Source organism: Archocentrus centrarchus, chromosome 24, assembly GCF_007364275.1.
Source record: "Archocentrus centrarchus isolate MPI-CPG fArcCen1 chromosome 24, fArcCen1, whole genome shotgun sequence".
Classification (NCBI taxonomy): Eukaryota; Metazoa; Chordata; class Actinopteri; order Cichliformes; family Cichlidae; genus Archocentrus; species Archocentrus centrarchus.
The window spans coordinates 19,051,041-19,075,641 of NC_044369.1; the positions used below are offsets into that span (position 1 = coordinate 19,051,041).

General features: G+C 39.7%; 1 protein-coding gene across 2 annotated transcripts; it reads right to left on the reverse strand.

The window, feature by feature from the left end:
• Positions 1 to 7,225: 7,225 nt before the first annotated feature.
• tmem63a (transmembrane protein 63A) lies at positions 7,226 to 23,788 on the reverse strand. 2 transcript variants are annotated; one of them, XM_030721302.1, is made up of 23 exons: positions 23,556 to 23,788; positions 20,079 to 20,274; positions 19,341 to 19,420; positions 19,088 to 19,166; positions 18,563 to 18,600; positions 18,299 to 18,441; positions 17,974 to 18,025; positions 17,773 to 17,881; positions 17,542 to 17,612; positions 17,350 to 17,430; positions 16,527 to 16,644; positions 13,829 to 13,962; positions 13,309 to 13,452; positions 12,416 to 12,569; positions 12,225 to 12,331; positions 12,023 to 12,109; positions 11,613 to 11,678; positions 11,032 to 11,194; positions 10,748 to 10,853; positions 10,472 to 10,639; positions 9,492 to 9,607; positions 9,360 to 9,410; positions 7,226 to 8,806 (listed from the first exon to the last, which is right to left on the reverse strand). In XM_030721302.1, the coding sequence occupies exons 2-23, from the start codon at positions 20,247 to 20,249 to the stop codon at positions 8,621 to 8,623; spliced, it is 2,424 nt and encodes an 807-aa protein (XP_030577162.1). In that variant the 5' UTR covers positions 20,250 to 20,274; positions 23,556 to 23,788; the 3' UTR covers positions 7,226 to 8,620. The 2 variants fall into 2 exon arrangements, with proteins under 2 accessions (XP_030577162.1, XP_030577163.1); XM_030721303.1 differs by lacking the exons at positions 19,341 to 19,420; positions 23,556 to 23,788 and having other exon boundaries at positions 20,079 to 20,205.
• Positions 23,789 to 24,601: the final 813 nt, after the last annotated feature.

The window sequence follows — 24,601 nt, forward strand, 5'->3', positions numbered from 1 at the left end:
TGGAAATGGGGTGGGGTGGGGTGGGGCTTTTGGCTCCTGTAGATTGTTTCCCCTGTCATAACAACTCAGAGGGAGGGAAATCTTTTGTAACTCATCCACCTGGTGGCACACAGCGACTTTTACAGAAAGGGAAGCAGAGATGATGACTATTTCCTCCACTGTTTAACAGGTCAGATTGGTCCAGATAAAAACACACCATTTTGCTGCACGCCTTTTATGCGTTTGCATAACGATAGCCTCTTGCGGCTTGCTGCACTCATTCCTGGCTGAAGAATTGTAAACATGTATTACTTGTGTAGTTAAATATTTATTACTAAATATTTACTACTGATGTGTGGTGGAATTTTTTTTTTTAGCCATCCGTTTAGCAAAAGATGCAATAAAACTGAAAAAACTCAACTACACATAAAACTGTATTATTGGCAAATATCAAAACTAAAAGTACTTATTCTGCAGAAAAATGTTCCCTACCAGTGTTATATTGATTAGTCTTACTGCTGCAGACGTTTAGGGCTGAGCTCATGTTAAATACTTCATAATCTATAAAATTATATGTTTGTAGTGGCAGGCCTATGAGGACTACATACTTTTCGTGAGCTCAGAAAAATGGGCCTACAACTTGATTTTTTTTTAAAGTACATTAAATTTATTTAGAATGAATAAAATCACAGGTGAAATAAAAGGTTTGAGCACAGTGTGGCATAGGTAAAGGCTGTCTTAGTAAAACGGCTGACTAAACATCTCCTGTCAGTTTCCCGTCAGAGACCAGAGGGTTACTAAGGGGCCGAGCCCAACTCCTGAAAAACAACCCCACACCATAATCCCCCATCCACCAAACTTTACACGTGGCACAGTGCAGTCAGACAAGTAACGTTCTCCTAGCCACAGCCAAACCCAAACTTGGACATCGGTTTGCCAGACAGAGAAGCATGATTCGACACTCCAGAGAACACGTCTCCTTTGCTGTAGAGTTCAGTGGCGGCGTGCTTTACACCACTGCATCAGACGCTTTGCACTGTGCTTGGTGATGTAAGGCCTGAATACAGCTGCTCAGCCATCACAAAGTAGCAAAACAAGTGCAGAAATAGTGCAGAGGTTTTAGCATCAAAATAAAGTAAAGTAAAAGTATGCATTATATTACTGGATCATAATTTTGTTTTATTAATATGTACATCATTTTAAAGTTGTACACAGCTATGATTTTTAATTACATATAGGAAGGTGGCTTATCTACTGTAATGTAGCATATTATACTTGTAGATTTATGTTTTTAAATTAACAAAATAAGTACCTTAAATTATAAAGTAAATGTTATTAAGTCTAACATTAGCATTTAAAATATAGTTGGCATGGTGTAGACTGGCTTCAGGCACTCATTCTCTTTCACCCTTGAAGCACAAAGAAAGGAAAACATACAGAGGAACGGGATGTCCAGAGACTCTGGCCTGGTAGTTTTAACCAAAATATGTGGAAGATGAAACTGGTTAGGTTCCATAAACATGCGGTAGGATGCAAGCTCAGATCTCGCTAACTTGATGACTGATTTGCACATGGGGGGTCAACAGTGCTGGGAAATCAGTCTTAGTGTGCTTCTCCTGGGCTCACAGTCATTTTCCGTGTATGACAGTTAACAAAGAATACATAATTAATGGTGAGATGTGATCTTTTCATGGGAAATATTTTACCGCAAATTACTGGATTGTGAAAATGTATTTGTATGGGTGTCAATCAATTTAAGGACCAGGAATTTAAAGCCTTAAAAGTTCACAGACACAGTGTGTGTGTTTGTCTGGTTCAAGGTTAAGGCGATCTTGGCATGACTGAACACAATCTAATATCAGGAGGGAGAAGGCGTTGTGTGTCATTGTGTGCTGTGTGATTTTTTTTTGCCATTGTGTTTAATATTTACAATGGGTTGTGTTATCTGTATTCCACAGTCAAATCTGTTCGCTTTTCAAGGGTGATGTAACAAAGAGTTTTTATTTTCACAGTGAGATGCCTTCTAATCAGCTGAGCTACTGTGGCTTCGTTTAATCACTTTTTGTAAAAACTGGATATTTAAAGGTCAGGTGTTTGTGAACAGACCAAACTTTTTTCCACTTTGCTTTCCTCTGTAGCGCTTTTTCCAGAATTCAAAATGTCATTTCTCGCTCGTCTTCTTGCAGTCTAGTGCTCTGGGCCATGTTTTATAAGTGACATGAATCAATTAAATCTCGTCTCTTTCCTGTGCTGCCACAATCTCCTTTCATTTACAAAGCGGATTCATATCTGATCAGTCATCTGTCGACCAGTCTGCTCATTAAATGTCTTTGTGAGTACATGGGCAACCATCCACCCTCCCTTTCACCATTATAATTATCTGGCCATCTTGTAACAATTAACAGCCTTCGTCTTCCACCCAAAAGTATTTTGACTCCAAATGATGATCCCTTTCTGTCTTTGTGACTCTGCCTGTCACTTCTTTTCTTTGTTACCAGTTTATTTGCAAAAATCTATGTACACTCACTGGCCAATTTATTAGGTACACCTTGCTAGTACTGGGATGGACCCACCCTTTTCTTTCAGAACTGAGGGCCCTGAAGGGAAAAGGTGAAATGTTCTTCTGCATAACTTGGCTGTAACAAGTAGTTATTTGAGTTACTGCTGCCTTCCTAGCAGCTTGAAGTGGTCTGGCCATTCTCCTCTGACCTCCGGGATCACCAAAGCATTTCTCCCAGAGAACTGCCTCTCACTGGATATTTTCTCTTTTTCAGACATTCTCTGTCAAACCAAGAGATGGTTGTGTGGGAAAATCCCAGCAGCCTGTCTGGCACCAACAACCACAGCATGTTCAAAGTCACTTAAATCACGTTTCTTCCCCATTCTGATGCTCAGTTTGAAGTTCAGCAGGTTGTCTTGACCATGTCTATAGGCCAAATGTATTGAGTTGCTAGGTTTTGATTGGCTGATTATATCTCTACATTAAGAAGCAGCTGAACAGCTGTACCTAACAAAGGGTGAGCACATATACTGTATATACAGTATGCAGGGAGACTCAGCAGTGTTTAAATCACTGACCCCCTTATTGAGCATGATACAGTATGAAGCAAATTGTGTTTGAGACACTGAATGAACATCAGCTGTTTGGTTTATCCTGGCTTAGATCCAGCAGTCTTAGCCAGAACAAGCAGCATGAAGTTGGCTTAAGTTACACAGAAAAACATGATTGGCTACGGTCCAATCAATGATTCTGGACAGTCTACTGGGCTAATCTTGGCCATGATGCTCCCATTGTAGGTCTTTACATTGCCTGACAGCTGAGTTTTCCACTATGTAATTTGTGCCATATGACTTATATGCTCTTGCAGTCCAAGTATGTGAGGGCTCTTGAATTAGGAATTTCAATTACATACATGCACGAAAACAACACAACAACATACGCGGCATTGTTTTTATTTCTGACCCCTTTTTTTTAATTTGTATGCTCACGTTGAAACCACTGAAAAAATAAATCCACATTTTCAGTCATATTTATAGTCATTTTTAATGCTCTAATCATTCAATTAGCTCTCTCAATGAAGTAGTTTTCATTTTAATTGTAGGGTCCAATTCCCATCTACAGCAGATTCACTGTAATCAAGCGTAAAGGTTTGCAATTATATTTCACTTACACTAGTTTCACTATTCACAGTTCACTCGCTCTTCAGAGCAGTGTAGAATTACTGCTAATTCGTATGAAGCAGCAGCAGTGGGGAGTGTGTGCATCCAGTGAATACTGTGAAAGCAGTATGAACTCAGACTGAGAGTGAATGGTGGATCCATTCACTAACAATAAAAAGAACTACACTACCCTGAACTGAATATCTTTGGCATATAAAATATTGACCATAAATGTGATCAAAAATGGGGTGAGAATCCAAAGGGTTATAACTTTAAGACCCTGTTGCAGATGTTTCCTCTCAGCAATCACAAAACAATCAGGTTTTAATTATTACTGCTGTCCATTCATTCCCATGCTCGTCTATTCCCTTGTCACGCTGCATTTCCAGGACTGTGTGTTAGCTGTAACCGAACAAACAAAGGGGCCTCGGTCTGGAGTCACATGCTTCGTCAGCAGCGGTGATTTCAGCTGCCTGGCCCTCCGCCCTTCTGGCTAATGTAGTCCGCCAAGAGAAAAGAGAATGAGAGTGGGGTGACTTTTCTACAGAGAGTTCCACACAGAAGAGAACACACAAGGACAGCCCCTCATCAACCCACCTACTCACCCACACAGACAAAACACACTCTGAGCTTGTGGCTCACATTGGCACCTCATTAGAGCTGGCAGTCTAGGTGGAAGTTTTGGACTTACAGAATGACACGCACACACATACACACCGCTTCAGCCCAGCTTCCCATTTGGCCAGAGAGGAAGTTAGGACTTGGACTGAAACGGCCTGCTTCTGTGCTTGTCCCGCTGCTCTGGGAAACTCACCTCCCAGGCGACCAGCGTTGCCATGGCACTAATCCTGACGGACAAAAGATAGGAGTGCCACAGAGCATGATGCTTCCATGGGCTCTTATTGGTTGGCACCATCCCACGAGATGTTGTGATTGGCCAGGGCTGTGTTTATATACAAATTGGAGCAGTCAGAGGTCACTTCCATCGATCTTGGTGGTGACATGAAGGAAATCTGACCCCAAAAACCCTCAGAACTCTAAATGGGTTTAATTCTTATTTAATACACACACACACACACACACATGCGAACACACACAGCGGCCCTTTCTTAAGTTCAGTGGCCTGAGAGTGCACAATTAAGTGAATACTGAGAGAGAGGGAGGAGAGTGATCAAATAATAGCGTCTGAGGTACACAAAAGCACAGACATCAACAATACCAAGAATGCATTTAGGGCACTGAGTTCAGTGCTTTACACACCTATACAAAACAGCCAGAGAGGGTTTGGATTAACAGTGGACAAATTGTATTGTGTACGCTAGTACAAGTGAAGTCTCTGCTCTTTTGTTTGACAAGGGGCCCCAACAATCTACTCAAACACAGTAATTACTATAATCAATAGGTTTTACCCACTTTCCTTAAATTTGGTTATTCTTGTTCTCATATAGGGTATGTGAGCGTGATATCAAAGTTCCCATCTAAGTCTTGGCAAGAAAGCTAAAATAATCCTTTTGCTATTTTTATAAAACAGAAATTGTACGTTTTGTTGTACAGGTAGATATTTCAGATTAATCCTCATTAACTGCTTAAACATTTCCACTAAAATGCTATCCCAGTTGGTGCTAATAGAGACTGTTTAGCTGCTTGCTAGCAAACCTTGAGAGCTATTTAAGGCTGGTTGGCTAAACATGGAAAAAAGGCAGTGTAAGGACAGACACACAGTAATGCACATACAGAGCATAAGTTTCCAATAATAAATGAAAAAGAATGAATATTTGCTTGGGTTTAAATGAAGCATTTCTCCTGAAGATGTAATTTGTACCAAATTACATCTTCTTTTCCAAGAAACATCTTGGACACTGTTGGAAAATAAATTAGAAAATTACAGAGCCATATAAATAACGCTTTAGCAAACAAATTTATGGGATCATAATAACTATATATTTTTTGTCCTTTATGTGCAGTGTATTGATTTAATACTTAGGGCAGGATTTATGAAAGAAAATGAGAATAAGAAATGGGTTAAAATGTACACACACAGTATGTCTATGTGAAGACCCAAGTGAACTCTTTGGACATGAATCCGTGCCACAAACCACTCCCAGTTTGCATGTGACTGGATCAAACTGTAGATCAGACTTTCACACACCCATAACAAAGTCAAGCACCATGTGGGCCGAAGCAGAGCCAGTGAACTTGTGGCGTGTTTAACATCAGGTCAAAGTTTGGTGTGTGGTTTTGGAAGTGTGTACTGTACACTGTAGCTCTGGCTCCTGAACAGAGGTCCTTCCCAGGCTCCTGCAGCCTTTAACGTCAACATTACTGCTGCTCCACTGAGCTAGCAGCAGACGAGTTTCTCCAGCAGCGATCGTGCGTTACACGCACAAAGCGCAGAGGATATATCAGGTGTCTAATATAAAAATCTAATCCATTTGAGCAGCTCATCTTTGGAACCACAGGAGGAGATCTGCAAGTTATTAGTTCCCCCGCATCCTGACCCTCTGCAGCTTTCTCATGTGACTTTCTTTCTGTTCAGATCTGTTTCCAAATCTCTTTGCGTGAGGCTTCTGCAGTTTTTCTTGAGATTATTAGATTTTCATGAAAAAGAGGTTACACTGTAAGTTGTATTATGACTTTCGGCACACTGGAGATTGTGTAGTACTAAAAAAAAGTGTCTTTATTGCTTAATCGCTTTCACACAATACTAACTTGGGAAAGGGTAAACATGTGAGAGACTGTTTTGTAATACTTAATCTTTGTCAGACATTAGGGGTAAAGCACAGTCAGTAACCTTTGTGCTCAGCACTTACAAAATTTTTATTGCTCAGAGGGAGGTGATTTATATATATATATCTTCATTTCTTTTTCTTTTTAAATCATGGTTATCTTTGCTTAAGTAGTAGCTATGTAAGTCTTCCAAGTTAATACATGCACATTTATATTGGATTCTTTGGCTGGGATGTACAAGGACACAGTTGTCTTAAAGCCATCACAGACCTCTTCCTGAACTGATTTTTGTTCAAATGCTACAGCGAGGATCCATTAGTCTGTGCTGATCCTCGTCCAGCAGTCCAAACTTCTCCTTTCACCACAGCTGCTAGATGCTTAGCACTTCATTACCCATATTTAACAACTGTGTTAATCACTGCGGCACCCTAAAAGCCTTTTATTTGACAACAGTGGTGTTTCTCAGCTGAGGCAGGTACCGTGGTGAGAAAGGGGAAAAGGCCAAGAAGAAGAGGAAGCAAAAGGAAAGGGAACAGAAAAGGAGACAATAGCGAAGGATCAGGTGAGGAGGTGGAGCTGCTGGAATAGTTGACCAATAAACTGGCTCATACCAATGTCAGAATAAGTTAGAAATCCTTAATGTAGCACCGTGCGTTACTGCTTTATGCATATTTCAGAGGGTACACAAACCTACTGCAGCTCAACAGTGCCCCCCAATGACAAAACAGACTTCTGACCCTTAAGTTGTTCCTAATGTTTGTAATGTTTAAAGCTGCCAGGCTGAGTTTATCTTAACACAAGCAATCTGAAAAGATGTTATCTATTTAACTAGAAAGAATCAACACTCTTTACCCGCCACTGAACAATTTTTCTTTAATGATTTGATTCTGATTTTATTCTTTGTTAAATGAATATTTACATTCGACACAGACGCTGACCTGTTTATAACATTCATTCAGAAATACGGTTATCTGACCTTATACAACAATGTAAATAATGGTTGCAACAGTCAAAACATTGTTTTGGTTTCAAACTCCTGCAGAATTTATGTTATTACAAAATTTAAAACAGGAAGTTTTTTTTTTTGTTTGTTTTTATAGTAAAGACAAGAAAAATACAAAAAGTGCAATATTAAGGGTATCCCCTTGGCAAGTGCTCTAGCAATAAAAAAAAATCCTTCCCTTTGGTATTTGTGTAGCAGGCATAAATCAGTATGTGCAAGAAATAAATTCTGGTGTTCTTTTGCAAACATTATGGCTTTTATTTCAAAGTGCCCATATTATTCTTTTAGAGTCCCCTTCAGCTACACCTAGAGGATGGTTCGACATGCTGCCTCATATAAATCTAGTTGTGTCTGGTTCACCATCATAGTCCAGCCGGAGTCAGTTCTGCTAACTGTACGGCTAAAATGTCTCAAATATTCTGTTGCTGGCTGCAACGGTGAACAAAGACCCTATAAATTTCTTTCTTTTTTTCCCCTCAACAGTGAGAAAATGTCTGTATATTAGCATGCTGTGTAGCTAATAAGTTTGCTATGCTCCTTCATGTACTCATACATACAGCTACATTTCCAATCGTTCTCGTTTAAGTATTTTCCTGTTTCTGTTCTCAAACAAGCATGAAATAATGATTGAAAGGCAGCCCAGGGTGATGTAAACCAGCTGTCACTTTGAGGCCTTTTTAACCTTTCAGCTGTATTTAAATGTGTAAAATGGTCACACAAAGACAAAGTTAGAAACAACACAGTCTTTTTTGGTAGTTGCCTCTGCCATGCTAGTTGATTGGTCAGAGCAGACCGGGCTTTTCGGGAGGGGAGAATTAAAGAGAGAAAAGCTCAGAGGTTTACAGTAAATAATAGTGATTTGTTTTTAAACATTAAAGCATATAAAGCTCTCCTATAGACCTGCAAAATAAAATAAGCATAATATGGGCTCTTTTAATTGATATAGCATTACTTGGTGAGTAGGTCCTTATCAGTGAGGTGTTAAACAATTAATTGTTCTTTATCACATTAATATTAAAATCCTGCTTCCTATCTATACAGTCAAATTGATTCTCTAGATCTCCAAGAAAAGCTCCATCCATAAAAGTCATTTCAAAATGAGCTAGACATTTTCCCTGATACCTTAAAACTTATCCCACAGAAGAAATTAAATAAGTTATACTTTTGTAACATCATAGGTGCTGGTCTGTGGAAGCCCCTGGAATCAACAGGATCTCCTGGATTTAGATCTTTGAAGAAGCAGACTTACAATCAAGACAAATCAGCATCTTTACTTCGAGGGCTTGACTCACTTTTGGAATCTTCCATGTTTTTGTCTTCTGCTCTGAAGCTGTGTGCTGTGGTGTCATCCAAAGAACCATAAGACTGCTGCTGCTGATTACCACTTTGCGGGATGCTGGCAGGTGATTTAGGGTCAAGCACTCTGGGAAGGTAAACCTGTTAATATACAGCCAAGACAAGATGGATGAGTACTGAAAACAAAAGAAAAACACTATTAAGTGTTTCTCAATACTGATTTTTATAAATACTTCAATATATCCTCTGACAGTGGGGGCCAAAGTGTGACTCTGAAGAGTGAGAGGAAAGCTAAAGTTCGCAAGAACTAGACTCAGCTTTGAATGTGACGTGCAAAAATGAGTGATAAGGCCTAAAGTTCATGGACTGAATAACCCACAGGATCCACTGGGCCTCAAACAGACTTTTCAAAAAAACAAGGATTAAAAAATTTTTACCCGTTTATTTTCTCTGTTAGCTCTCTCAGGTCTATAATCCCCTAATTTTTTGTGTTAAGTGTAGTTGCCATTTCTGTGGCAGCTGAAGTCAAAGTAATCAATCATTATGTTTGTTATTGCTTCTTAATGACTAACACAGAACAGATGACAAATAGGGCAAATGAATGTACAGGCAGGTTAACCTAAGTTCAGGCCCCTCTTAAATATGCCTGAGCTTTATTTACCGCTGTGGAATTTTTAAAGAACAAATATGATACCAAAGCGTTTTCGTCCACGCCCTCTGCTGGATCCTCGTCCTCCTCCTTGACCTGAAAGAGAACACAAACAGTATGAGTGTCATTGTGAAGGATGACATAGAAACCATGGTGTACTCACAAGAAAATGCTCACCACATAGTTGAGTGGACTGAGGTACTTGAAAAAGCCAAAGCAAGTGTAGCTGAGAGAGATCAAAATGGTGATACACAGGATCACCAAGGTGAACAGAGATGTGGGTGTCCAGAAGCCTGAAACATTGTGCGCACGCACACACACACACACACACACACACACACACACACACACACACACACACACACACACACACACACACACACACACACACACACACACACACACACACACACACACACACACATTAATGTAACATCCAAAATCTTTGCATGACAGCGTGTCATTATTTTGTATTGCTATTTATCCATCTGGATTGTTCTGGTGAGATCTGCCCAGTTTCAGAGACATCAGCTGTGCAGGGGTTTGCTTACTTTGTGATGTTTAAAACAACAAGACTTTTTCAAAATACATTTTAAAAACTCAGCACTTTGTCTTTGCAGAAATCATAACCCAGTTACTAAAAAACCACAAACCTCATTGTGCACAAGTTTATGTTGTTTTCTTTCTACTGAACTACAAACTAAGGACGCTAACTAGGCACTATGCATATTCGGAGATGAAATACACCTCAAACATTACTTGCTATAGATAAGGTTAAGCACTAGAGGATAATTACTGTTGCAGAATCTTAGCAGTGGTTGTTACTGCTGCTTCACAGAAAGGAGGTTTTGATTTGTCTCTGCCCAGCTAGCGGGCACTTTTCTCCCTGCTCTCCCTGTTCAGGTTCTCTCCCAGTACTCTGGCTTCACCCCACAGTCCAAATACATGTATATGGGATTAACTGATGATTCTAAAATGGCCAGTGGGTTGGATGTGAGAATGTGTGGTTGTCTGTTTATCTGTATTAGCCTATAACAGACAGACAGACTGGTGATCTGCACAAAAGGTATCCTGCCATTTATCCAGTGTCTGCTGGGATGGGATCCCTGAATTTGATAAGCAGTTAAGATATTTAGGAGAGAGAGATTATTTCTTACCTGTTCTAAGGACAGAAAAAAAGTAAAGCCATATTAGGCAGATGATGGGCGCGCCCAGAGCTTGATTCACAGCTTCTAAGTGAACCTGGCGGTCTATTCTAGCAGACAGGTAAGCAAAGTACAGGTTGTATCTGTCCACCAGGTATTTCAGCGACATGTACAGGAGACCTGATAGAGTCAGAAACAAGACAGTTAAAAAACTGAAAAGAGGAACGGATTATCAGAGAAGGGGGAAAATTTAGTACAACATTCAGTGATCTACCTCTGACTACTTACCAAAAGGCATTATTATAGGACAAATGATGCTGTAAGCCATGATCACAGTAAACAGACAAAGGATCCAGCCGTACATGGCTCCGTATTCAAACTCATAGGCCTGATTCTGTAAGAAGGCAGCCACACAAGTTAGTCGCTTCTAAATGCTTAGGGTAGAGAGAGAAATGCCGCTGTGAACATTATCCTAGTCAGAAGCACCTAATATACTTCCATAAATGACGCTGATGAGAAAAGTATCAACATGATGATGAGATACTGCATGCACACAAGTTATAGTTACAAACCTCTCTGACGTATTTTCTTTCAGCAGCAGAGCGCGCAATCATCATACGGCTCATGTAAAGCAGTAACCCTGGCAACCGCAACAACTCCATCCCAGAGCCCACGAGGGCTGCTGCAATCACGTAATTGACAAAAAATGCCCCTTGGTCGGGTAAAAACACACACCTGGTGTAAGGAAAGAAGGAACCAATGAAAGAGAAAAAGAGGGCAAAATGTTAAAGAAATGAAAGAAAATTAAAGTTTAATAAAATTTTGTTCTGTTTGTTCAGTATCATAAGAAGCCACATTTAAAAACATTTGAATTGACCCATTTTATATTTGTCTGACATTTTCTGACCATGTCAGCTTCAACCACACCACTACACTGCCAGAAAAAACACAGTTGGAAATAAAACCAGCAACCATGCTTAAGGTGTGAACTTTAAACTATATTCTAAAACAATGTGTCAAAAATATTCCTGAATACAGTCAAACCATGGTTATATTAGTAAGGCCTGCATGATATGATATCAGATAAATGACATCAGCCTGCAAGTCTCTCCTTAATGCTCTTAATCTCTAACTTTCATAAGAGCTCACTTACTCAAATCTCAGTTTCCCACCAGAGAGAAATGTTTTGTCAAACAGCCAGCGGAAGAACACTGCAAGACTAAACAAAAACACAAAAAGTTAAATATGGTTTCTTTTAAATCTACAAAATACCATTACACACCTATTCACTTGGGAGAAATATTTTTCAGCCCGCTTTTATTTTACTGCACAAACTACACATGAACATAAAAAGGATTTATTTCATGCAAAACATTTACAGTTGGCTGTGGTGATGGCAATTGGATACTTTATGGCTTCCGATTCTCGGAAGTGTCTAAGTTTACCCATTTCTTGCTGTATGCAGCATACACTGAAAACTGCAGTATCACTGCATATTGAAAGTACACCTAGTTTTTTTAAACTGCTGCTTATTCAGACCGACAGTAATAAAAAAAAAATTACCTGGTGAGTCCGAGTGAGGGGAGGAGAAGTACCATGAAGAGTAGAAAAAAGTAGAGCTTACGCATCATGCTCAGCTGCTCACTGGACCTGAGACACAGATGGCAGCGGAATAAAACAAATTACCTCTGAAATCCAATCACTGCACTACCACTGTGTGTGTGTGTGTGTGTGTGTGCGCGTGCGCTGTGTGTGTATGCGCTACCTGCTCCAGTGTGCCTCTCCCAGTGTAGAATAGTACACTATTGTGGGCAGCAGCGCAGAGAAGGTCCACAGCAGGAGCGTGGGGAAGAACTGACTGATGACGGGACTCTGAGACAAAAAAAAAAATTAAAGCAACCTTTAGACTTGTTGTAAGCCTGTGACGATTAATTGTTTTTGCATATTAAGTCTCACATTGAGATAGTAGATGGGCTTGGTCACGTTAAACTTGTCCATGATGTTGATAATGATGGTGGGGGTCGTGAATAAGGTCAGCAGGATGAAAAGGAATACATTTAGCATCACATAGCGAAGGTACCAGCAAAAACCCCGCACTGAGAGATTTTCCCTGTGGGTTAGGAAAAACAGGAAAAAACAGAAACAACAGGACAGTTACACACAAAGACAATAGTCTGCTGTGCACTCCAAATCCTCCCTGATAAATTTCTGCTTCTCCTTCTCTGAACTACATTAATAATTAACCTGGAAGATTTTAATTTTGCAGACAATACAGTAACTTATTTTATACAAAAATCCAGTTTTAAGGAATCACTTGGGGGAGATATGGTGGAAATCAGAGTTCAAATTATTTAAGAATAACTTTATTGTTCTAGTATAGTATGGGATTATTTGTGTGGTATGGGATTATTTATGTTAGCAGAGGCAGAACTGGGATGTACAAATTGTAAATTTCTGGGGTGGCACGAATAAAGCTACTTTTGGCTGCTCTCTTATTCACAAGCAGGTAGTTCTGCATGTTTGATTTTTTTTTTTTTTGTCTGATTTATTTATTTTTTAAACGGCAGATGCCCTTCCTTACGCAACCCCAAAGGGATTTGTGTCTTGGATCGAAGCAGGGATCTTTTGCTTGTGAGGCAAATGTGCAAACCACTAAAATATGGAGTCGCAAATACTAATGTTTCAAGTATTAATTTGGCCAGATCCAAAGCATTTGTGTCTAATTATTTTGTTGCCATTTAGTCCCTTTCTTGTTCCAGAGATCTCCATATACAAATGAGTTCATGAGTTAAAGTCCATGGCGTGCATGCAGAGCGTCCTGCGTGAAAGGTTAGAGTTTCAGAACCTACCAATACACATTCTTGGGATGTGGTGCAAAACCGACCCGCCACTTGTTCACTTTCAGGATTTCGCTTTTGGATGATGGCTGGCGCTGAACTCCACAACAGCAGTTCTTATTACCACACTCGACTGCATTGAAGTCTTTCAGAATGCTGCAGCAGGTAAATGACAACTTTTAGTGATTTACATTTGACATCTTTTTTTTTTTTTTTAAATTAACAGTTGCCATAAGGCACTTTTCCCAGTAAATGTCAACAGAAAGAAAAATCTGATGACAACAAAATGAACAGCTCACAGTCCTCTTGCCTGATGAGGATTCCACATTATATTGCTGTTTACATAAAACACTGACACATATTGCATGCCAGTGTTGGTAATAAATGGAAACAGCAATGAATAACCAAATGAATAACAATGCAGCTGGATCAGTTAACTACAAAAGTAATACATAAGAAAATACTGATAGTAAAGAATACTTATCTCTCATAGGTTTACCACTTATGACTTCTTGGACCTCAAAATACTCACTATTTGGCCATAGCCTCATTCTGTAAGGTGACAAAAGCAATCCCCAGGGGGCGCTGTGGAGCTTCTTCTGCCTGTTGTCTCACCTCTTCCAGCAGGAGCCTTTCTTTCCCACGATAATACTCTATGGCATCAACCTGAGAGGACACAAAAACAGAATCAATTATTTTATTTTCAGTACATGTTTTATCACAGGATTTAAAGCTCTGCATTCAAATGTCTGTCTTTACTTCTTTTTTTAAATACAGAACTAAAAGCCCACCCACCACTTTAATCACACTCTGGATCTTGATCTGAAATTTGGCACTGAAAATTTAACAGTATTCCCTGAAAACCCTTTTTTGTCTCATCACTTCTTAATCACATCTAAATTTACAACAACTAATAATTACACAGTATTGGACAATAAATTTCATTCCATTAGATGTCTTTCTGAAAGTGCTTTAGAAAGATTTAAGGTTATAATTCCTCCACTGTTATCAGTACCTACCTAAACTCTACTCCCACATAGGTTGATTATCTCATTATTAGCTTTACAGCCTCACTGTGTACAACTCTGAATACTGTGGCTCCTCTGTAAAAGAAAGCCTCAAATCAGAAGTGCCTGACACCGTGGTATAACTCACAAACACGCAGCTTAAAGCAGTAGGAGAAGAAATAGCATCTCACTAATTTAGATCTTCATTTAGCCTGGAACAGGAGTTTGTTGCTCTATAAAAAAAACTAGGACATCTTACTATTCATCACTGATAAAATAAATGGTAAATGGACTAGTTCTTATATAGCGCTTTTCTACTCAGATATGAGCACTCAAAGCGCTTACACAACACATTCTCATTTACCCCATGCACACGCATTCATACAAGCACTTCCATGATTAATTAATTAAGCTAAGTGCTTTAATCGTCTTACATTCACTCACATTCATACTCCGACGGAACGGTCGGAGAGCTACTTGGGGTTAAGTATCTTGCCCAAGGATACATTGGCACGCAGCCTGCAGTAGCCAGGAATTGAACCACTGACCTTCCAATCAGTAGGTGACCTGCTCTACCTACTGAGCTACAGCCACCCCAGGTTTCTTTTCAGCCAGCCTGACAAAGAGTCAGAGCTCTGTTGAGCCGAGTATTCCTTTAACCGTAACTAGTGAGGACTCCATGAATTTTTTCACAAATAAAAATTTAACCCTTAGAGAAAAAAATATTTATAACATCACACAGATGTCCTGTTAACTACAGTAACTCTCATAACTGCTGATATCCACTTAGATGCTCTCCAATTGATCTGAGTTAACTTTATTTCTTCCTCTAAACCAACAATGTGCCTTTTAGACCCCTTTCCTTCAAGACTGCTAAAAAGTCCTACCATTAATGAACGCTTCAATTTTAAATACGATTCATCTATCTTTATTAACAGGCTATGTACCACAGGCTTTTAAGGTGGCGATAATTAAATCGCCAAACCATTAAAAGTGACTAAATAATCAAACCATTAAAAGCCCTTTCTTGATCCAGCTGTCTTAGCTAATTATAAACTGATTTCTAACCTTCCTTTTAGTTCAGAAATTCTTGAAAAAGTAGTTGTAAAACAGCCAACTGATCATCTACAGAGGAACGGTTTATCTGAAGAGTCTCAGTCAGGTTTCAGAATTCATCACAGTACAGAAACAGCCTTAATGAAGGTTACAAATGATCTTCTCATGGCCTCTGACAGTGGACTCATCTCTATGTCCTGTTAGACCTCAGTGCAGTGTTTGACATCACAATATTTTACTACAGAGATTACAGCATGCCATTGGCATTAAATGAACTGCACTGCAGTGGTTTGAATCATATCTCTCTGACAGATTCAGATTTGTTCATGTAAATGGAGTCTTCCCCACACTGTACACAGAAGTCTGTCATGGAGCTCCACAGGATTCTGTATTCTGACCAATACTTTTTACATTATATTGTATATACTTCCCTTAGGCAGAACTGCAGGGATGTCTTAAAGACATGGATGACCTCTAATTTCCTACATTTAAATTTAGACAAAACTGAGGCTATTGTAATCGGTCCTTCAGCTATCAGGCCCCTGTATTATGGAACCAACTCCCAATTTGGATTCGGGAGACAGACACCTGCTCCACTTTTAAGAACTTTACTTTTTAAGAACTCTACTTTAGGATTAAAACTTTCCTTTTTGATAAAGCTTATAATTAGGGCTGGATCAGGTGACTCTGAACCCTCCCTTAGTTATACTGCAGTAGGCTTAGGTTACTGGGGGAATCACATGATGCACTGAGTGCCTCTTCTTCACTCATCTCTTTTCACTTCCTGTGTTTTTATACACCACTCTGCATTATTTTTTCATTAGTAACTATTCAACTCTGGCTCCTTCTCCCACAGCATGTCTTTTTCCTGTCTCTCTGCTCTCTCTTCTTTTTCCCGTCACACCCAACTGGTCACAGCTGATGGCCGCCCCTCCCTGAGCCTGGTACTACCAGAGGTTTCTTACTGTTTAAAGGGGGTTTTTCCTTCCCACTGTCACCAAATGCTTGTTCACTGGGGGTTGTGATTTTGGGGGTTTATTTCTGATATTGTAGGGTTATTACCTTACAATATAAAGCATCTTGAGGTGATTGTTATTGTGAAATGGTACTATGTAAATAAAACTGAATTGAAAATCTTTCATAGACTGCTCATCTGGTCCATCTCACCTTGACACAGCTGGTGCAGCAACATAAATGGCCACACATACGGGGAGTGATGAACACACGTTGTCCTTTTTTATTTAGGACATGCTCGTAGTACCACAGGTTTTTTCCAGCATGTATTCTAGGGTGAAAAAAAAATCAAAACCAATAAACACAGAAGTGACTGGCATTGCTATACATTTTAAACAAATACAGTATATGAACATAAGTATTGGCCCATGCCTCTTAATGCTTGAATTCCAGTATCTCATTGCAAAAGGTGTTTAAAAATCTGGCACTAAGCCAAACAATTGCAAGAGCTCTCTGAATTTGACTGTGGTACTGTAATAAGATGGCACTGGTGCAACAAGTCTGTGCACCAGTGCCATCAACACGTTTGTGAAATGTCTTCCCTCCTAGATATTCCACAATCAACTGTAATTGCCAGTATTACAAAGTGAAAGTGGTTAGGAAACACAGCAACTCAGCCATGAAGTGGCCGATCAAATAAAGTTACAGAGCAGAGTTGCTGAGTGGTGAGGTGCATAGTGCATAAAAGTCACCAACGCTCTGCTGACTCAATAACTGCAGTGATCCAACCCTCCTGTGGCATCAACATCAACAGAAAAACTGTGTACCATGAGCTTCATGACATGGGTTTTCATGGTTGAGCAGGTCTTGTAATGTGTAGGTGGCCCAGTACTTTTGTACATATAGTGCATGTCTAAAAATGGAATATGCTTTACAAGATGGTGCTTGAAACCAATTCCAGATGTGTATAAAATCTGAAACTTTCACGTACTTGAACTTACTGACACAGTATGAAATAAGAACATGGTTTTCTAACCTTTCCTTATCAAGGTACATGAGTTTGGCCACGTCATATGCCAAGGTGACAGTACACACTTGACAGGAAGGGTACGCCTCTCTATAGAAAAGCAGAGTTTGTTACATTTATTTATGCTTCCATGCTTGAGAAAAACTGTTAAAAAAAAACAACATTTTTAAAAAATGTTATTAAACAATTCTGTTTACTCACGCAAAATGGGTCTTTATATCTTCTTCTGTTGCTTCTTTAGGGAGTGAACACACAAACAAGGTGTTTCTGGCCTAGAAAAAGAAAGCCAGAAGGGACAGAACTAAACACTTCTCATAGACGAGTGCAATCCAGTGTAAAAGTATAATGGGGAACTAACTAACCAGCCAAGTATAATCATAAATTTATATCAAAAACCACCCAGTCCAGTAGTCTGCATACTCTGACACTCACTGTCTCTCTGCGCATGCCCTTCATTTGTGACACGTGACGCTGCAGCAGTAATGCTGTCAGAATCAGGTAGACAACTGCGAACACTGTGTGCAGCCATAGCAGGTTGCTTCTACAGGACAATATCAGAAAAGAGTTGGTAAATGAGAACCATCCTGAAGAATAAGCATTTGTTTAAAGGCCGTACTCTTATATAGCAGTTACCCCTTTTGAAGATTCCCAATAGTTGTCTGTCCAAACTTCTGTGTTTCATTTTCTGAAAGAAATAACACACTTTTCTTTTTGAAACAAACAAAAATACGAATGGCTAAATATCACAAAACAAGGAATTTAATTCCAACTTAAAAAAAGAAGACCATTAATGGCCTAAAAGACACTTTATGTTCTCTGGGTACAAATCACTGATTGTGAAGTGGACACACAGCTCATGAGTTCTTATTGCTTGACTCACGCCTGACCTTTAATCAGTACATTTTCTAACTTTTTTTTCCTCGAAAGACAAGAGCGTAGGGTGTCATTTGAAACTCACTCAGAAGGTCTCCAGTCATGTTGACAGGCAGTATGACACAGATGGACAAAACAGTGAGGATCACCAACAGGACAATCAGATGACGCTGGAAGGACAGGTAGTGAACAGCATCCATGCCGCACTTGGCTTTTATCTTTCCATCACTAGAACATGAACATGCAAAAACAGAACCACGCCTCACATACTCTGCCTTGTTTAAGAGAGCATGACAAAAGTAGATTTGGGTGAGAAACAATGATCAGCAAAGCAGAAAATAACACTCACTCTAGTGTGAAGAAGTACTGCAGCCAAGAACAGAATCCCTGAACAAAAAGGGAGAGGTTATTGCATTAAAATACACAAAAATACCACAAATACACAAAATTAAAATCATGCTGAGATTAAAACCAGCTTTATAGAGTTGCATTTCATGTCAATGAATCAAAAAGATCAGTGTTGATAACTGTGCATTTAATTGATATCTTTGAATTAGAGCTCAACCAATATGCCGGCCAATTAAAACTATACCAGCCTATATTGGTATTGGGTATATGTTGTCAGACATATCGAGTGAACCCCTTGAACCAGTTCAGGCAAGCAACTTGAGCTGCACTGCATGCTTCCTTCTCCTCATGCCCTATACCAAACACACCTTCAAAATTTGATGGTTCATTTAAGTTGCAGACTTTTCTAGAGAAAGTGCCATTTTAGAAAGCATGCTGTTAAAAAAAAAATCCAGTATTAGCTGAAGGTAGTTTAGCTTAACAAAACCCATTTATCTTTATTAGTATAACCAATGTTTTTACATACAAAGTCATACTCGGGGTCCTCTGCGTTGGATCCAGTGGATGTCATACGTCCATAGCGGCGGTGTGATGAGCCAGTGAACCTGATACACAAAGTTCTGTGTCAAAGACTAAATCAGGCTAATAAAAGACAAATACAACCAGAAGATTCAGTTTACAATGACTAAGGTTAGTTATTCTGGGCAGCATGTGTATGACACCTCCTTATGATTATGGCTAAGGACCAAAAAAAAAAAAGTCTCAGATTGTTAACTGACCCTTCATTGTCTGTGACCAAAGCTAAACGGCCGTAGTCCCAGAAATGCTTCCTGATAATGAAGAAGAGGAACAGCAGTGCCTGTGGGTAACAAGAAAAGTGGCCATTTATCACTTTTATGTCTTGAATTTGCATTATGGGAAGAATTTACTTGGGTTTGTAAACATTAAAAAGGAAGTTATGTATTAATTAAAAAATCCATCCATCCATTCGCTTCCGCTCATCCTGTTCAGGGTTGCGGGGGGGCTGGAGCCTATCCCAGCTGTCACAGGGCGAGAGGCAGGGTACACCCTGAACAGGTCGCCAGCCTGTTGCAGGGCCAACACAGAGACAAACAACCTTTCACACACACATTCACGCTCTCATTCACACCTATGGGCAATTTAGTGTAGCCAATGAACCTAACCCCAGTAAGTGCATGTCTTTGGAATGTGGGAAGAAACCGGAGTACCCAGAGGAAACCCACGCAAGCACGGGGAGAACATGCAAACTCCACACAGAGAGAGGGAGAGGCCCGGGCCAAGGTGGAATCGAACCCAGGCCTTCCAGATGCTATTCTAACTGTGAGGCAGCAGTGCTAACCACTGCGCCACCGTGCTGCCCTAATTAAAAAATAATTAAGGAAATATTAACATAACATAATAAACTCTGCCCTTGAAAACAAGAAAGACAACTGTGTTTTAAAGCATTTGTAATACTGCCTCCCTTCATCAGAATTAGATCAGAAACAGAAACAAACCACAAAGACACAGAAGTCGATCAGCAGGACAACTGGCACTCCTCCAAATTCGAGTCCTGCTAGGACCGTGCTCTGTGAGGAGTTGAAGCAGTCGGTGTCTTCCAGGAAGCCAGGGGGAGAGGTACCATTTGCGACCCGTGGGGGCTCTGGCTCCCACCACGACGATGACATCACTAGAGTGGGACCAGCAGCCTGTCTGCAGAAAATTAAAACACTATATACAATTAAAATTAGAATTCCTGTAGTCAAAGAAGAGCAAAACATGTTTACTATTGATGATTTTTTTCCCACTTAGTTGTATAGTTGATACAATATCAGAAAATAGAGAAAAATGCAAGGTAACAGTTTCTTGAAGGCCATCTTCAAATTTCTTGCTTTAGACTGTATCAAGAGGACAAAAATTCAATAACCCAATTTAAAAATGACAGGATGAGACCGAAAAGGGGATCACATCCTTACAGTTACTGGGCTAGAAACAGTATAATTGACTTATTAAAACTGTTACCAACTGATTTGGGATTATAAATCTGTTTTTTTGTTTTTTTAATTGGATGTCATACTAAGGAGAACAATAAACAGACTAAAACAGTGTGGAGGAAAACCACTTAAATTCTGTAATTGCAAAAGAATCCTAAACCAAAGGCTTACTGTCCACTACAAAGGACACTGAATGAAAGTATTGTTTTGGAAAGGGTAAAATTAATTTACACATGAAATCCCACTAAATCAAAGTTAAGACTCTCAAACTGTAGAAGGAATCTGAGTTTTAGCAACACAATCAAAATAAAAATCACTTAGTTTCTCCTTGTGGTCATACAATGGGAAGCTGCAATTCCAATCATTTTGAGAAAAAAAAAAAAACCCTATATGCTTTTCCCAACCTCCACAAATGTGGCATCAACAAAAAAGCCCAGGATGTCCTCTTGACAGTACAGCAGCACTCATATACTGTAGATTGCATAAATAGTGCTTGATGTACTGGTCTCAGACTTGTGTCCTCCACAGAGAACAAAAATGAATTGTCTAAGGAGACAAAATGGGTCTAATGAGGATATGTGTTTGAGAAAAAAATGCAATTTCTTATATTTTAGAAGCTGAAACCAGCAAATATTGTTCATGCATCCAGATATTTTCTTCTGCTTATCCAATTCAAGTTTGCAGTGGAGCTGCTGCCCACCCCAGCAAGAGACTCGGTAAATGGTAAACGGACTGGTTCTTATATAGCGCCTTTTCTACTCTATTTGGGCACGCAAAGTGCTTTATACAACACGTATCATTCACCCATTCACACCCATTCATACAAGCACTATTTTCCCTACATTTAAGTGCTTTCTATTTCACCCAAATTCACAATCTGATAAACTCAGTGCAAGCGACTCGGAATTTAGGATCTTGCCCAAGGATACTTTAGCATGCTGACTGGAGTAGCCAGAGATCGAACCACCAACCTTCTGGTTGGTAGATGGCCTGAGTCACAGCCACCCCAAAATAATGATTATGTACAGGCTGCAGAGGTGATCATTGTCTCACCGACAGACAGGCATTGATGCTGACATTCACACCTACAACCAATTTAGAAGCACTAGTTAACCTAATAAGCATGCCTTTGGGCTGTGGGAGGAAGATGGGAGTACACAGTGAGAATCCACACAGGCACAGGAAGAACATGCAAACTCCACAGAGAAAGACCCCAGAAAATGGATTCAACTCTTCTTCCTATAAGGCAACAGTGATAACCACTGCATTACTTGCATTTAATAAATGGCTTAAGTGTATAATTGATTATCAGAATTTTCTGTGAGCAAGAGTGAAAAAGGAGGCTGCAGCATTTCATAACTCTGCAGCTTTTAGCTATTAATAAACACATTTCAAGTCTTGCAGCTACAGATTAAATCAAAGGATATGCCCGATTAGGACACTGTTGCAGTAATCAGTTTTTGTTGTCTGTGCACACAGTAGCAGCAGCCAGGGGGTTGAAATGGTAAGAACAGTACTCCTGAGAGCTATAACAGAAGTGAAAGCAGTAATAGTGCAGTGTAATAAATAAGTAAAGGTCAAGCAATTCAAATATTAAGCAGGTTTTTAGATATGCATCTTGCAGCAGGATGGTATCTGCTCCATCTTCATGTTAGATGTTTGAAGTGACCATTTGTAATGTTTTGTGTGTTATTGGTTTTTATATTTGCATGTTTATATATATATATATATATATATATATATATATATATATATATATATATAAAAAAATCAGGGGAATGGGCAACACCTGCTTGGTCTTTTTAAAGGGCACACACAGTTGAGGATTGAGACTGGAAATGAAAGAGAAATGAAACTGGAGGGGGAAGAACAAGAAAGGAAAATGGACTCTGGGATTTGGGCTGAGTCTCAGCTGAGGGAAACTTGAGCAGAGGTGACCCAGCAGACCAGACACATGGATGCCCAGAGGAGAGGCAGCGATGGACTCATGTGTGGATTTTGGTGTCAGGGAAGTTAGAGTGAGCCATGGAGTTGTGGCTGTTGTCCAAGTGGAGTTGGGCCCGATGCAGGTGTGGTCTCCAGCGGGACACCCTGGGTGAGAGGACTGTTTGCTGCAGTGGGCCGAGAGAACTAGTGTGGGACTGGAATGTATGCATAATGCATAGCTGGACTGCAAAGTTTACCTCCGTTTTTAGTTTGTGTTGCCTTTGCCCTCTGTTCATATATATATATTTTTTTAATTGTAAATAAATTGCATGTTTTGACAATTCATCAGTTCAGTGTACCCTTTGGCTACCACCTATTTTTGTGTTTTGTGTTTTTTAAAACTGCTCTCCGCCTGATTTAATTGAACTGCCCTCCTCTACCACAGAACACATTAACTGTTGTTGGGTCATTTGTATTTTATAAAAGGATTTGTATTTATAATCTAAGTTTTAGAGTCAACAGTAAGTCACTTTAAAGACTCAGAAAACTAAATGACCACTGCTTTAATGTACAGCTGCAGAGCCTTGTGCATTCTGAAAGACATGGTATGCAATATCATGATAAGGTCTGTGGTTTTCTAACAGCGCGAAGCAATGATCATGATGTGTCGTTTAGATACATCACGCTAAGTGACAATCTCAAGTGATCAACCATCGTGCCCCACCTTCTCTGAAACAAATGAACCACGCTGAGTCACGCGGATCAAAGTTGTAAAGTAGTTCAAGACACACTAACTTCTATTTACGCTGGCATTAAAATGTACGAGTACCTACATTTACAGTATAGTAGGGCAAAGTTATATAGTTTGTCTGACAATTTTCAACCGGCAGCACAAAGCGAAACAGCTGTTTGACAGTTTGACTGAACACAAACAAAGTAGCTGTTTTGATACTTACAAACACCTCGCAGACTCAAAATTACGTTTGCTGTAAACTGCTTAACTGAAGCAGTGGTTACAAAACAAAAGGAGTACTGGTTTTAAAAAAAAAAAAAAAGGTAAACAAAACTGCTTACCTCCAAGTGACAAAGCTACGTCAACATCCGCTAATATAACTTGATTTACTTGTTCGGACAGAATGTAGGTGTGGTTTCCAGATTTCTCGCATTCCGTTTAGCTATGTAAAATGCCTTTCTGGTATGTCTTTTCCCACTTAAAAAAAAATATTTGTCGGGAAGAAAACTTCCTTTTACTTTAAATAACTTCAGTACGAAACGCTCTGCCGCTCTCTCTCCCTCCTTTAACGATCTGAGCATGCGCAGGTGTTCTGTCAGTGGTACAGGAAGATCCGCCCTCTGCGACCCGCGTGGATGCATTTAAGGAGTTACTTGAATGAATGGAATCGGGAAAGACTACATTTTTGAAAATAGCTGAACTGTTGAAACACAACAGTAATGTGGGAAAGCAGTGGCACAGAGAAAGAGATAAACTGAGAGGTCCTTAAATAGACTGAGTTTGTTTGTGTGGATGGTTTCGATGTTTAACATTAGTTTGCAAGCATATGATTAAGATTAAGATTAAGATTAAGATAGTGTTTATTTGTCACATGCACAGTTATACACAGTACAATGCACAGTGAAATGTATTTTGTACCTGCAACCATATATACACACACATATAAATAAGAAGAATAAAAAAAAAAAAAAAAAGTAATTCACACTACACTCTATATACTATACACTATACACACTTTTATAAATTATAATATTTACATTGTGCAATAATGGTCCAGTTAGGGCTCAGAGTTGAGCAGACGGATGGCTTGTGGATAAAAACTCTTCTTCAACCTTTCAGTCTTAGCCCTCAGGCAGCGGTAACGCCGGCCTGATGGGAGCAGGGAGAAGAGAGAGTGTCCGGGGTGGCTGGGCTGTTTTAGGATCTTCATGGCCCTCAGCCTGCACTGCTTGGTGTAAATGTCCTGCAGGTTGGGGAGGGTGGTTCTGATGGTCCGTTCAGCTGAACGAACCACCCTTTTTAGGGCCATGAAGTCCTGCTTGGTGCAGTTTCCCATCCAGGTGGTGATGCTCCCACGCATGATGCTCTCAATGGTGCAGGTGTAAAG